Source organism: Plutella xylostella, chromosome 15, assembly GCF_932276165.1.
Source record: "Plutella xylostella chromosome 15, ilPluXylo3.1, whole genome shotgun sequence".
NCBI classification, from domain to species: Eukaryota; Metazoa; Arthropoda; class Insecta; order Lepidoptera; family Plutellidae; genus Plutella; species Plutella xylostella.
Genome location: NC_063995.1, coordinates 4,072,477 through 4,086,083, shown reverse-complemented (window position 1 = coordinate 4,086,083; position 13,607 = coordinate 4,072,477). Strand labels below are relative to the sequence as shown.

At 37.0% G+C, this 13,607-nt stretch overlaps 2 protein-coding genes and 1 long non-coding RNA gene across 4 annotated transcripts; 2 read left to right on the top strand and 1 right to left on the bottom strand.

Annotated features, from left to right (window-relative positions):
* Positions 1-937: 937 nt before the first annotated feature.
* Positions 938-3,223, top strand: LOC105386120 (ATP synthase subunit g, mitochondrial). The gene is made up of 4 exons (XM_011556617.3): positions 938-1,161; positions 1,336-1,428; positions 2,682-2,788; positions 3,011-3,223. The coding sequence occupies exons 1-4, from the start codon at positions 1,113-1,115 to the stop codon at positions 3,179-3,181; spliced, it is 420 nt and encodes a 139-aa protein (XP_011554919.1). The 5' UTR covers positions 938-1,112; the 3' UTR covers positions 3,182-3,223.
* A 424-nt stretch (positions 3,224-3,647) lies between these two features.
* On the top strand, positions 3,648-11,285 carry LOC105386121 (carbohydrate sulfotransferase 4). 2 transcript variants are annotated; one of them, XM_048625742.1, is made up of 6 exons: positions 3,648-4,621; positions 5,037-5,219; positions 5,426-5,642; positions 6,198-6,387; positions 6,740-10,476; positions 10,574-11,285. In XM_048625742.1, exons 1-4 carry the CDS (start codon positions 3,912-3,914, stop codon positions 6,306-6,308), a joined length of 1,221 nt encoding a protein of 406 aa, XP_048481699.1. In that variant the 5' UTR covers positions 3,648-3,911; the 3' UTR covers positions 6,309-6,387; positions 6,740-10,476; positions 10,574-11,285. The 2 variants fall into 2 exon arrangements, with proteins under 2 accessions (XP_048481699.1, XP_011554920.3); XM_011556618.3 differs by having other exon boundaries at positions 6,740-11,285.
* Positions 6,206-13,260, bottom strand: LOC125489584. The gene is made up of 3 exons (XR_007267071.1): positions 13,200-13,260; positions 12,348-12,551; positions 6,206-6,341 (listed from the first exon to the last, which is right to left on the bottom strand). It is a non-coding gene; the product is annotated as an uncharacterized LOC125489584 (long non-coding RNA).
* Between the last annotated feature and the right edge of the window lie 347 nt (positions 13,261-13,607).

Below are 13,607 nucleotides of genomic sequence, written 5' to 3'. Positions count from 1 at the left end.
CTTAAATAACTATACTTTTATATAGTTTTAGTCCACTAGATCCTCACACTATTAACCTATCCAAAGAGTACTATTTTCCTATCGCCGCCGCCGCGTCTAGCGGACTTCAGTTTTGGCGCGTACTTACCGCTTCAGCCTTCTTTGGGAGAGGACACAGAGTAGGTAGGTAGGAGAGGAAATAAAATTGAAATCAAATTATTGTGTTGATTGGTTTGTTTGTTGGAAGGCATACATAGAACACGATTATAATCAAAGGGTAGACTCATGGAAGTACTTCTATTTCCATGGGTAGACCATAGAACAACGCGGACTCGGGTGTGTAGTTGAAGTGGATGATAGCGGTTAGTAGCGGTAAGGCAGCGTTCCCACTACGCCGGACCGGCAGATCTGCCGCGCCGGTTAATCTGCCGGAAGAGCTAGTGGCTGTACAATTTATATGAAGCTATTCACATTATGCCGGGTCCGGCATTTTTGCCGAGCCCGGCATTTCTACCGAACGTTTTGTCACTACGAATTGCCGGTAGAACGACCGGGCCCGGAGTAATGTGAACGAGTTTGTGCCGGTATCTGTCCCCCGCTCGCCCCGCTCGTGCTCCCCTCGCCCCTGGATGTAAAATGAAAAGAATGGAAAATCTTTCCCGTAAAATAGGGTGTACCCAATGTTTTCTTTTATTTTGCCTTCTATTAAGATACCACCACAACACAACAATTTCGTCATCCATTGTGCGCGCAGGTCCAAATTCAACTGAGGACTGTCTGAATTTCTTCCGGGATCCGATGTAATGTGAACACTCTGTCCGGTGTCCGGTTTTCGGCAGATCTGCCGGTCCGGCGTAGTGAGAACGCTGCCTAACGCGTTGCGTTGGTTGTTCTCGAAACACAATAATGGGCCTTTTTTATCTGGCCTGTATGGATGACAACATTGACAATGGATGGGAAGGAAAGAAGGATGACAGCCATGTCGCCTCAATTTGACACTTGGTAAATCGAAGAGAAATTGGAAATTGCATCGCAAGAAAACATCAGGGAACCTAGAAGAAACCTACATAACTACGACTCAGGAAGAGCAGGAAACGAATAAAAGCGAGATTACACTGCTGAAACTAACAATAATGGCAACTGCTGGTTCCAATGTGATTAAAAATGTTTATAATGCTATTCGTAAGTAACAGCTTACTTAATAAGTACAATATTCGTTTAGGAACCTGGTGACTAGAGCAGAGCCACTCTTGTATTGTACTGTAAGTAAAGTTAAAAGTGCCAGTGAATACCAGCAGTGAGTGTGCGGCGCGCTATTAAAAATAAACCTTTATAATTATAAATGCTACATTTCAGGTGCAAAAAGATCAGTTCTCTTCTATGATGTTTTGGAAGTGTATAAACCAGCGATGACTAGAAACAAGGAGAATATGATGAGAAAAATTTATGGTATAAGTACTTAAGTCGTTAAAGGTAGTGGCAAGTCGGTAGATTTAGGAAGTGGTATTTTCAGTTGCAGACTTAGGGGAACCCGGGGTAAGACGGGGTCGCTAAGGGAAAATTAAAAAAACAACAGGTATTTATAACCACAACGTTATCAATTATTTATGGCTCATTAGGAACTTAATGACGAACACTTTGGCACAGCTTTTGCCAAAAAAGTAATCATTACAATTGACTTATTTTAAGAAATGTAAAAAATGGGAAATATACCATCTTGCCCCATGTACGGGGTAAGATGGGGTAAGTATACTATGTGGGGCACAAAACAGACAAACAATACTTTTTCTGTGATTTTATTGTCAACACCAGCACCTGCAGTGTGAGCCCAACACCTGCACCTTTGAAATCCGACCCATTTTTCCTTAGATTTAAAGAAGGACTGTTGATATCCTCAAGTAGAGGTAGACACAGTCATCTTCGTTGTTATTCTTCTTCGTAGGCAGTATCTGCTTTATCTTTTTAGCCAACTTCCCTGTGGCCCTTTTAGAGCCCTTCTACAATGTCAAATATCGGGTTGGAGAAAGAAAAAACTTTACCAAGCTAGATCCGTACCCTATCTTGCCCCTCCAAAAATACCCCATCTTGCCCCACGTTACATTATTTTTTAAAATAATTCATAAAAAAAATATTTTCAATGTTAAAGTGATTTTGCACGTATTTAAACAAAGCGTACCAAACCTTAAATAAAAAGACACAATTACCAAAAATGTCACTGTTTTACTTACTGTGTTGTGACGTTGTTTCTACCGGTCAAAAATAACATGGACACTACGCAAAAACAAACAATTGAGCTTATACAAAAAACGCATGCGCTCACACCTGCTGTCACTGGCGCACTAAAGGTCAATCATTTAAGCCTTTCTATTGGCTCATTACTCAGATTCCTAAGATGTATAGTTTTGCATATATGTGGGGGGTCCCGTCTTACCCCGCGACCCCATCTTACCCCGGGTTCCCCTATTTATTAGACTCCTAGCAATGTCTGATTGCGGAAGTGTAAAGTCGACCGTTTGTCGAGACAGTAGGTCTGGGTGCTAGTGGCCTAAGTCCTTTCCTAATAGGTTTTAATATGATTTGTCTAGTAACATGAGGAAATCTTGATACTTACCACTGTCAATCATAGGTATTTCGTCGTAGGGTAGGTATACGTTAGCTTTATAATACCTACCTATTTAAGTGTACCTATTACAACTTTTTAGAGCATTGGAAGACTGCTAAAGGGACAGAAATTGTTAAGAAGCTTGAGATTGCTTCAGACTATGTTAAAGTGGAAATGTCACCGCCCTATAAGCCAAGTGAATGGAAGGTAATTAAGTACAATTATTTAAGTATTAAGTAATCGAGTCCCGTCCCTATACTCCCAACACAATGCTAGAGTTGGCAACATCATTGGGAGCGATGAAAGACTACAATATTAGAAGCACCTAGCCTAGCCTCTTATAGCAATACAATAAGTACTAATTAATTAAATTAAGCAAGTACTAGTTAGTAACTAACTATCTACTTTTTAACTAACAAAACGTTTCAGGTGCTTCAAAATGACGTGAGACTCGTAAAAGATTTCTTCCATAAGGGCGCTTATAAGTTTATGACTGTGCGACAGGCTTGGCTGCTGTTTCTGGTGTGTTTGGAAGTCTGGCTGTGGTTCTTTTTAGGTGAAACTATAGGGAAATTCCATCTTGTTGGGTACAAAGTGTAATGTTGTGGAATGGGCCTAAATAAAAACCTTTGTTATTTGTAAGGAGTTTTTACTTTAAAGATCGGTAGTAGAAGGACAGAAATTACCTAAATAGCTAATATAAAAAAATAAGTACCAATATTCACCTAGTTTCTTTACCTACTTATGTGTAGGTGTGTCTACTAGTGTCTAGTCCAAAAACTAATGTTAAATAGTATGTAGGACCCGGATAAGCAAGAAACCCGGTCCAGTTATTGTGTTGTGTGACCCGATCGTTCCCAGTAGGTAGACATAGGTACCTACTACCTACCTACAGCCTACCAGAGTAGAACGAACCATAGAAAAAATAAAACCTCGAAAAAAACCCTTCGTTCGCAGTAGTTATTTTGACACCCAGAATAATAATAACCTCGTGGTGGATGTTGTGAAACTGTGAACGCATCTTATGATGGATTGTCAATGTCACATGTTTTACACACTGGCAACACTCAAATAAAAAAGTGTAGAAAAAAGAAGGTGCAATGCAGTGTTGTTGTAGAGACTGTATTAAATTAATATTATACATTCTATGTAGGAAATAACGAATTAAACTAGTTTTAGACAAAATACTTATAATTTTTTACACTTTGAGTATTTCATGTGGTATTAAATTGTTGCGAAGTGCCTAGTGTCCACGTTATACATGATCCCTTCTCGCCGCAGATAGAGGTTTCTATTTCGTTGCTGATATTTAATTTCCGATATTAGCGTAATGTTACGACAAATAAACTTCTACTCAATATGTTTCGCTTTCGGCCTTAGTGTTCTTTTGATCCTAGCTGGAAGCCGATACACAGATAACGCGAACTACCGTCCAGTGTCGGAGAGCCACAGGAATGTAAGAAACTTTTTGAGGATCGTAAATGACGACGAGGTGTACCAGCCTCAGACGATAAAGCCTTACGACGACGCTGAGAAAGTAATAGAACTGCAGCGCTTGAAGATAGAAGCTGAGCTGTCCCATTATAATTTATCAGGGACGGGTCACAAGCTCAAAGAGCTGGTCCCGGAGGCGGGGGGCCGGCCCGTGCGCAGCATGATCGTGTCCACCTGGCGCTCCGGGACCACCTTCCTGGGCGAGATCCTCAACGCCATACCCGGCAACTTCTACCACTATGAACCATTACTTAAGTATGATATAATACAAATAAGAGGGCCTCCACATGCCGATGATGCCTTGACCTTACTCAATAACATGTTTAAATGTAACTTCCATGGGATGGATGACTATTTTGAATTTGGAAGGGAACATTCGTACCAATTCAGCCACAACACAAGACTATGGGACCACTGTAAATATAAGAGAGCATTGTGTGTGGACTCTAATTTTACGACAAGGTTTTGCAAATTGTTCCCCTACCAAAGTATGAAAGTTGTGCGTCTGAGATTGAGACTCATTGAGGATATTTTACAGGATAAAGAGTGAGTATGTCAATATAAAGTTCTATTTAGATCATTTTCAATGTTTTACTTTAAATTTTTGTGTTTGATATACAATACTAGATGGACTCTCAGCCTCAACAAATAACACCCTACTTTCCAGGTGGGCTCTTATTAGAAAGTTTGGTTAGAAGATTTGTGACTTTATTCATTGGTACAATGGTTTTCATTAGGTTGAACATAAAATGTTTTTCTCAGTTTGCCAATAAACAAAATTCTAAGAATATAAAACAAACATATTTGAAATTGTGGGAATTTCCTCATAGGGTCATAGGTACAAGTACTAACTACAATCATGAACTTTATAATGACCTTTTATCATAGTTATTCCAGAATTCCGATGACGAAACGGGCCTTAAAGTCTGATAGTTGACATAGACTGTACCCTATTTTCCAGGTTGTCAAACCTGAAAGCAGTGCTGCTAGTGCGGGACCCACGAGGAGCCATGCAGTCGAGGCAGCACCGAGAATGGTGCCTGCCCGCGCCGGACTGCTGGAGCCCTGAGCTCATGTGTGCGGACATGATCAGCGACTATGTGGCCCTCACTCGCTTGCAGAAGAAGTTTCCTAACCGGGTCACGTGAGTACTGGATTCTTTGTAGTGTTTGTTATGGAATTGAGTCCAGAGTAATTTTAGATAAGTACAAACTTTACATGGAAACAAGTGGCAATACCCAATGAAGTTAATATTAGCATATCCATCTTCATCTCAATTCGTCTGTATGTATGTTTTTTTACTTTAACACTGATTACTTTGTCATTTATGGACCGACTTCCACCTTCCAGAGTGGTCCGGTACGAGGATTTCTCTCTGAACGTGACCAGCGAGACGCGGCGGCTGCTGTCCTTCCTCGGGCTCAGCATGAGCACCGCCCTGGAGGAGTTCCTGCAGACTCACACCAACAAGGAGGGCGCGGGCGTCAGCTCCACCTTCCGCGTGTCACACGAAGTGCCTTTCAAGTGGAGGAACGTGCTCAAATATGAGTACGTTAGTCAGATACAGGTGGGTTTTGTTTATTTATTTACTAGCTGTTCCCGCGTCGCCTTAAAAAGTTTTTCCGTGGGAATTCCGCGATAATAAGTATTTGTTATTCCAGGGTGTCAGATAATTATATAGCTTTCTACAATAAAAGTAGAAAAAAAAACATAACATAAAGTGTTGGAAACTTTTATGTTTTAATGATGTGTGCTTGGGTGTTTTTGAAAATCTATTCTTGACGTTCCTATTTCCATAACATCATTCATTACATACATACAAAAACACTTCATATTTAAATATTATGAAAGTATAGGATAGTAAAACTTACTTTACTTCGTCGAGCATGAGCAATATGAGCATACAGCATAAACAGTCGGTAATTTTTATGTAATAAAGAAAACCTTAAGATATGATTACATTCTTTATTTGCGTAAAAGATTTGTAAATAGATGTTCTTTCAACTAGATAGCAATAGTGAATAGCTTATTCACAATCAATCTTATTGCATCTAATAACTATACCAATTAATTTACTCAAAAATGCACCTTAATACTCATAAACATACGGTGGTTATTGCAGGACGTGTGCTCCGAGGCGATGGAGCTGTGGGGCTACCGGCCCGCGCACAACCGCAGCCACATGCAGAGCGAACAATTCGTGCCCATCGGCCCCTACCGCGTCGCACTCTAACTCCATAGCCACTGAGTCGAATCTCCAACTGCACTGTGAAAGATAAATTTACGCCGTGACGGGTTCTCTTGAACTCTTTGTGAGTACATTTTGTGTTTGTATTATGTTTTGGTCGAAGGTCAGAATTCCAAAAGAAGGTTATTAATAGTAGTAGTAGTTGTAAATTATTTCCAAAGTGGTGATACGACTCGCTTCTATCACTAGGCTTGAATGCAAATAACATCGAATAGAACCTGATGTCTGCGACTATTTAGGCGCTTCGGTCACTTCTAGAGTCGAGGCGGTGTCGCAACGGCTTTAATACGCAGGAAATTATGCCTCATTTACTATGACGCGTTCTCGCCTCGCCTCTACCTACCTAACTAGTCTACCTACACTATCTCACAAAACAGAGCTATTTTCTATTATAAAACATATGTTTTTTGTTTCAGATGGAAAACTACCAATTCACCTTACATTAAGGTATGGACATTTAAAATTTAATTTGCTCCCACTGATGTTTGATTTATAAAAGCAATGTCAATTTAAATTACATATATTCGGAAAGGTAGGAGGGTACATAAAACATAAGGAAACCTACATACTCATTTTACACGAGGTTGCATAAATGAACCTAAATGTCTCACATCGAAATATTAGTGACGATTCATATTATATTTACCTAGATGTTATACGTGAATATTGTTTATTTGTATATTTTTTTACTTTACTTTGTTGTTTGATGTTTTTGAAAGACTGAATGTGTTTCCAGCAGCTTCAATATACTCTTCCAATTCTCTATTCCTTAATTAGATGCTGAGATTATTTTTGTAAAGGTTAACTCCTGCACATTTCACTATAAGTTTAAAACTATCGAATAGTTTAGCATTTCTGTCGCACAAAAATACTCTTAGAATTAGCGCCGCCATCTTTAAAATATTTTTCAAATTTAACATTTAACAACTTGAATAGTCTTTACATTGTAGTTAAAACTGTCTCTACTAAAATAACTGTTTAGTCTAAAATATTATTTTATTTTAGTATTGTATGGTTTGAATTATGTAGTAAAGTAAATGTCATAATACATTGTATTATAAGTATAGTGAGGTCAGGTTGTGCCGCAGGTGTCGTTATATCAAATGTAAAAGATGGACCATTAGTTAGACAAGCGAAGCGCCGCGACGCTTCAGTAGAAACGCAAAACGAAACGAAACTTATTCGAACGCTAATACGATCACTAAATTAATCGCGTTTTTATTATACGCTTAAGCAATTTACCTTTTATATTGTTAGCACTCACGGAATTGAGGAATTGTCGATGCTTCCAACGTAGACACGTTATTACGTAGTTTAGATTAGCGTAAGGTCTCAGGCTGGGAATTGAATCTAAAATGACTGCGTTGTATTAAATATTGTGTAGGCGTATACGAGTGGTGTAGATTTACAGACCGATGCGGTGGTCTTGATTCGGATACGGTAGTACTAAGTGACACAACTGATACAATTTGTTGTTCCGAAGTCAGGAGCATTCTTAATACGTGAGACAGTCAATTATGGTTTGTGAACGTGCGTCTTCGAGATGGCATCAGTTGGTATTTCTTGAATATTATTTTTTAATTGTCATTACCTTCATATACTGGTGAAAGGTTTTGATTTCTTTTTCATACTCAAATTAATTCTCGACAATGCGAGCGCATGTCAATTACTATCATCCATAGACGTGTCTGATATTGCATGTCTTTAATATGTAACTCCTATATTGGCGTAGCGATCTATCCATCAGTTTGTCATATAATTACCTAGTCTATAGATCTGTTTGTTACTGAGTGGAGTGTCGTGAAGATGTGTGCTGAAATCCGCAGCTCAGTGAAAGTAGTGAGATCATAAAGTGCACTTGAACATGACGTAGTCTAGTAGAAATAATCATTTTTATCAGATAATTTAGTCGTAATGTTTGAATGTATTAATTTTTGCAAATATTTGGATGGCTTTTGTTTTGTAGGTAGTAATATTATACTTACCTACTATTGCGTAAGTAAAATAAGAAGTTAATAACATTTGATCAATAAGAAGCTATTAAATTCTATAATAAATATTATCATACTACGGACATACGCATAGACTAAAGTACGACTTAGTTATAGGTGAAATTCGTATAATTTTTAGATCAAGTAATGAGGCGAATAGGTTACGCAAAATACTCAAGTATTGCAAAAATAAAAAGATCAACTTATCGTTATTTAATAAACTCCCACATTTAACTGTATTATGGATTCTTTTAAAATTCTCATATGAAATCAATCAAATAATTAGCGGCTTACCAGCCTTTTTTAAGAAACTGATAAACAATGACCATCATCATCAGCCAGTGCGTCCACAGAAAGACAGAATATCCTCCAATAGTATTGAAGAGGCTCATGTCGTGGACTAGCAAACTGACTGATAGTGATGATGATTATAATGTCAATATAATATAATAGAAATCCAAAACACCATGTAAAATTATACTTCCTATCGTAATGTAAACATACGAAGAAACGCTTACAAAGTACATGACTCAAGTCAATATACAATCAATTAATAATTAAGATTACATGCTTCCTGATAGATGTGACAATATAAAGTAAATATTCAGTTATATGCCTTAATGAAATACTGGTAATGTTAACTTAGGTAAGGGATAGGTACTTATATATTGATTGCAGGTTATTTATTGCTCGCTGGCTGGTCCAGTGTAGTTTTTTTTATCATATCATTAGCATATCATAAGGTAATTATAATAGTAGAGATGATACGAAGAGTTTGTCTTAATTTAAGTTATAGTATTTACATTTACGCTTTTTTATATACACGCTCAATAATTTATTTTTTATGAGTACTTAGTACTTATGTATTCTTTTCCTGTAATGAAAATGATCGCTTGGTACAGAATCTCAGGTCAATATTTAAAACACCATTGCATATACCTATATAATTAATAATAAAATATATTAATTAAATCCCTAGGAATCGTGATAAGGAGGGCAATATCGAGTATTGAGATTATATACAACATAATTTATTAATATATAATGTATATTTTATTTGTAATAAACGTTTAACAACACATCGAAAAGCGAACGTACATACCTAGTATGTATCAAGTACGTACCTATTTAATGTGTAAACTATTTCACAGCTAATGAAGTGAAAGTCTGAAACTAATTTACATAATATGAGAAACTTCGTGGGCCATTGTGGTTGACAATGCTATAAATAGAAAGCAGCTGTGGTGCTATGAAACTTCATTCCCTTAGGCGGAAACGCCAGGTGGATGTAAGTAAGAGCTGTCAATTTAATGTTTGTTTTGCAACTAGTTAATTAAAATTCGTGATTCGTGGTACTAGTTGTGCATAGAACGAATCCAGAGCCGGTGCTCAAGCAACCAGAGCGACAATGCTACTAAGAGGGCTCCGTCTAAGTAGCATTGTCCCTCTGAGAGGGGTCAGGTTTCTCTGACCCGAATGTACCGTACGTCGTAAAATGTTTTTGATAAGACTAACTTTGATTTAATGCTTTAATAGCCGCTGAATCGGGAATGAAGTTTCATTATACATTTCAGTCAGCAGTAGGTACTGCTCCCTAGGTCTTACCAATTAATAAAACTAAGGATAATGATAATCTCGCAGCTTGCAACTTTCAGTTATGAAAACTAAACCGGTATTTAATAAGTAGTAACAAATGTGACCAACAAGAAAATTAACTGTCCCAAGTTTTATTTAAATGTTATTAAAATCAACCCAATGATGAATGTTGTACCAAATATGTATGTAGGTATTGTATAATGTGCATAATATATTTTATTTATTTTGTTGATTGTGTATGAATGGTATTTGTGATGTATACCGAATGTTTAAAAAACGTAAAAGCTTTTATTTTATGAACAAGGAGGCAGTGGTATTTGCTTATGAACAATGGATATAATCTAAGTGATTTGAGATGTAAGCAATGAAATTAATAATTTGAAATTATTACCATTGCATGCAATATAATAGATTATTTCAGAATCTCTATTTGGAATTATCAAATAATCACCATTGGAAGCAATAAAATAGATAAGTTCCGAATCTCTAGTACTGTTAAATACCTAAGGTCTTTAGAAACAAATGACTAACCATTAACCAAGCATTGGAAATTATGTATTTATAATGTCCCGAGACACCTTATTAAAAAAGTCCTACCTAATTGATATTAAAAACAGTGCCAGTCTACTATGCTATGCCATTGCACCTGTGACTGGCGGTTAGAGCAGCCTCCGACACTTCCTGTATTGTCCTTTGAGAATGGCTGAAATCTTCTAAAATATTTAACATGGGATGGAATTTACAGTTTTAGTTACACATAGTATTTAATATTTATTTACTTACTTATAATACATTTATTTGCTTTACTCATGTATCAGTATTGTTTGGGATTCAATACATTTACCATGTACTGTTGTAATGTAAGCAATATTGGTCCCTTAAATTGGAAAGGTAGAATTTAATGGAATAGCCTTACTAGCTTAAGAGGTTACGGTTGAATGCAGTCGATACGAATGTTAAAGTTTATTCTTTATTAAGTAATTAAGGCCCAGGCGAGGCACTGATTTCATTAATCATAGCAATTATTCCTAAGTGTAGGTACGAGATTTTTGGGCAAGAACAACTTAACCCTTTGTTTCTCATTGTTTTTGTACCTTACTATTTGGCAAGTATAAACAATAAACATACAGGCTGTAAATAAAATTGTATTGTAGATCGAAAGAGGTTCCGCTTTTTCAGGTTCCAACTACCTAGGTTCTAGAACATTACCTATCTACTATGCAATAATTTTATTGACATTTAGATAGCCTTTATTAATGAGATCAGTTCCGCCAGCCTTTTGATAGTTACTATTGCAGCACGGCCGGCAGCGTTTATTATTGCAAATATTGTAACGATATTTTTTATTTAAAAGTTAAATAAAGTTACAAGAAAATGATGTTGTTTCTACGATAACCTTCCTAAAATAGACGAAGTAAAATAAGCGATTATAATGTTATGTAAGCGGTAAGCGAGTAAATAAAATTGAAATAACTCCTGTTATCACGGTTTATAAAAAACTACTGCTTAATCTTTTTTTTCGCTAGTACTTAGGTATACTTACGTATTTTCTGTGACATATATTATTTATACCTTAAATACGTAACGTACCTTACAGCCAACATAACAATATCTATGTAGTTTGATACGTCCGTGAGTTAAATAGCCCACCGTAGCAAAGGTTATGTAACAAATCTAATTGAATGTAGGCAGGTATTAATTTTCAAGGAAGTGTTGCCTTCAAGTGCCTCATTTTGGCGAGGTCGAGATTTACACTAGTTATAAGAAAAAATATATAGTCGATAGTGAAAACCTTCGATGCTAGTACCTAGTGTATAGTAAGCAGCAGTCACCTGTTTTATACTATTTGCCTAACATATCTAACTAATCGAGCGTCTTATACTCTTAATGCAGTAATCGCTCGTATCTCAGTTGACCTGAAGGTCGTTACATCAGAATGACCTGTTAATCTATTCCATCTACACCACTTTATTGGTAGGTAGATACTGACCTACCTACATACCGTAATAATGACCTTTAAGTTTACTAACTATTTAGTTTAGTATGTACCTTAGTAAAATGCACTTACGACTCCCATATGTACTTATTGGGACAAGGGCTGAGCTGGACAGAAGCAAAGGCAGTAGCGGAGGACAGTATCTTGTGGCTCTCTGTGTTGACTTGTAAAGGCTCTCTAGGGGTACCATAGGACAGGAATAACAACATTGTATGGGGGATCAAAAAGAAGGGGAGTCAAGATTGGCAAATCAGCGTTATAAGTAGATAGATAGAATACATACTCTTTGCTTTTTGTACACCAAGAAATTATTATCAATTTTACATGACAACTTAATTAGGGTACAAACGGCGGTCTAATCGCTTATAGCGATCTTTTTCAGACAACCTTTGGATGCGTGGGCGAAAACACACAAATAGGTAAGTACCTACACTACAGTACCTACGTATGTTATAAACGTTCTTCATTAGCGTTATGTTTCAGGCCATCCAGCCATATCCGAGGCTAGTTAGTAAATCTTGACGAAGAGTGTGAACAGGATGATGACTGAGAAGCAGAAGACAATGGTCATGAGCGACATGTTGAAGATGTCTGACGCGTACCAGCCGAGCCGCCGGGCACCGCTCGACAGACACTCCATTGCACCTGAAACAGGTAAAAATTGTAATAATTTTGTATGTAGGTATGATGATTCTGTCCGACCGGGTTCGGTCACGGCGACTGTTACGGCGGGGGAGGGCGTCGCTCGTGTGCCCTCATATGCCTTATGTAGCCGATCTTGGCTGTGAACGTGCGATTGCACTGGCTACATCTACATGTCAGGATTCCATTGGTATAATGGTGCATCAATGCAGCATCAATAGTTCACAAACAAAAACCCGTAGATAGTATTATGTACCTTGCAAAAAGCTCACAAGTTCTGCTGTTTTTCAGCTAGGACTCGTTATGCTATGTCTTACTAGCTAGTACTTCGGTTTCTACTTATTGTTATTGCACTGTTAGCACCTACTTACATTGTTTAAATATAGGTAAGTATTGTGAAATTTGAGACCTTCCTGTAACCTGGTTTAGTTGTATTATGCCAACGTGAATTTTTGTAAGTAGGTACTTTAATTGCTAATATAGCGAAGTAAGTACAGCACTGAAAAAAAACTTTAGTGCATTGATAAATATTTTAACTAATTTAAATTTGTGACGAATGTAAATTTTTGAAAATTACTTAGTTGAGCTTTGTAAATCCAGACTGATGGTATGCGCCCTTCCCTTATTAAGTACAAATAGTAAATAACTTACCTATTTATTTACTTTTTTTTGTTTATTATCACAGCAATTAGGTACCCAAGTACTTAGTATATTGGGTAGTTTTACAGATAATATTGAATGGAACCGACACTTTGGTGAGTTCTGAGTTCTGATAGCTGACTACTTCTGAACTATTGAAATCTACACTACCTACCTACTTTATCAAATTATCAGTCAATCAATAACAGTGCGTAGTGCTAGTGTATGAGATAGTAAGGAAAATTGGCCATACTTTTACGGAGCAAATCCAGCAGATATGTTTTAAACGCCGTTGTTATGGATGCGTTTGATACTTGTTTGATATCAACCTATTAAGTAAGTACCTATATTTATTGGACAACGTAGCATAGCACTGGTGGGAACATGTAGATTTCATATCATCGCAGAATACTTGCATAA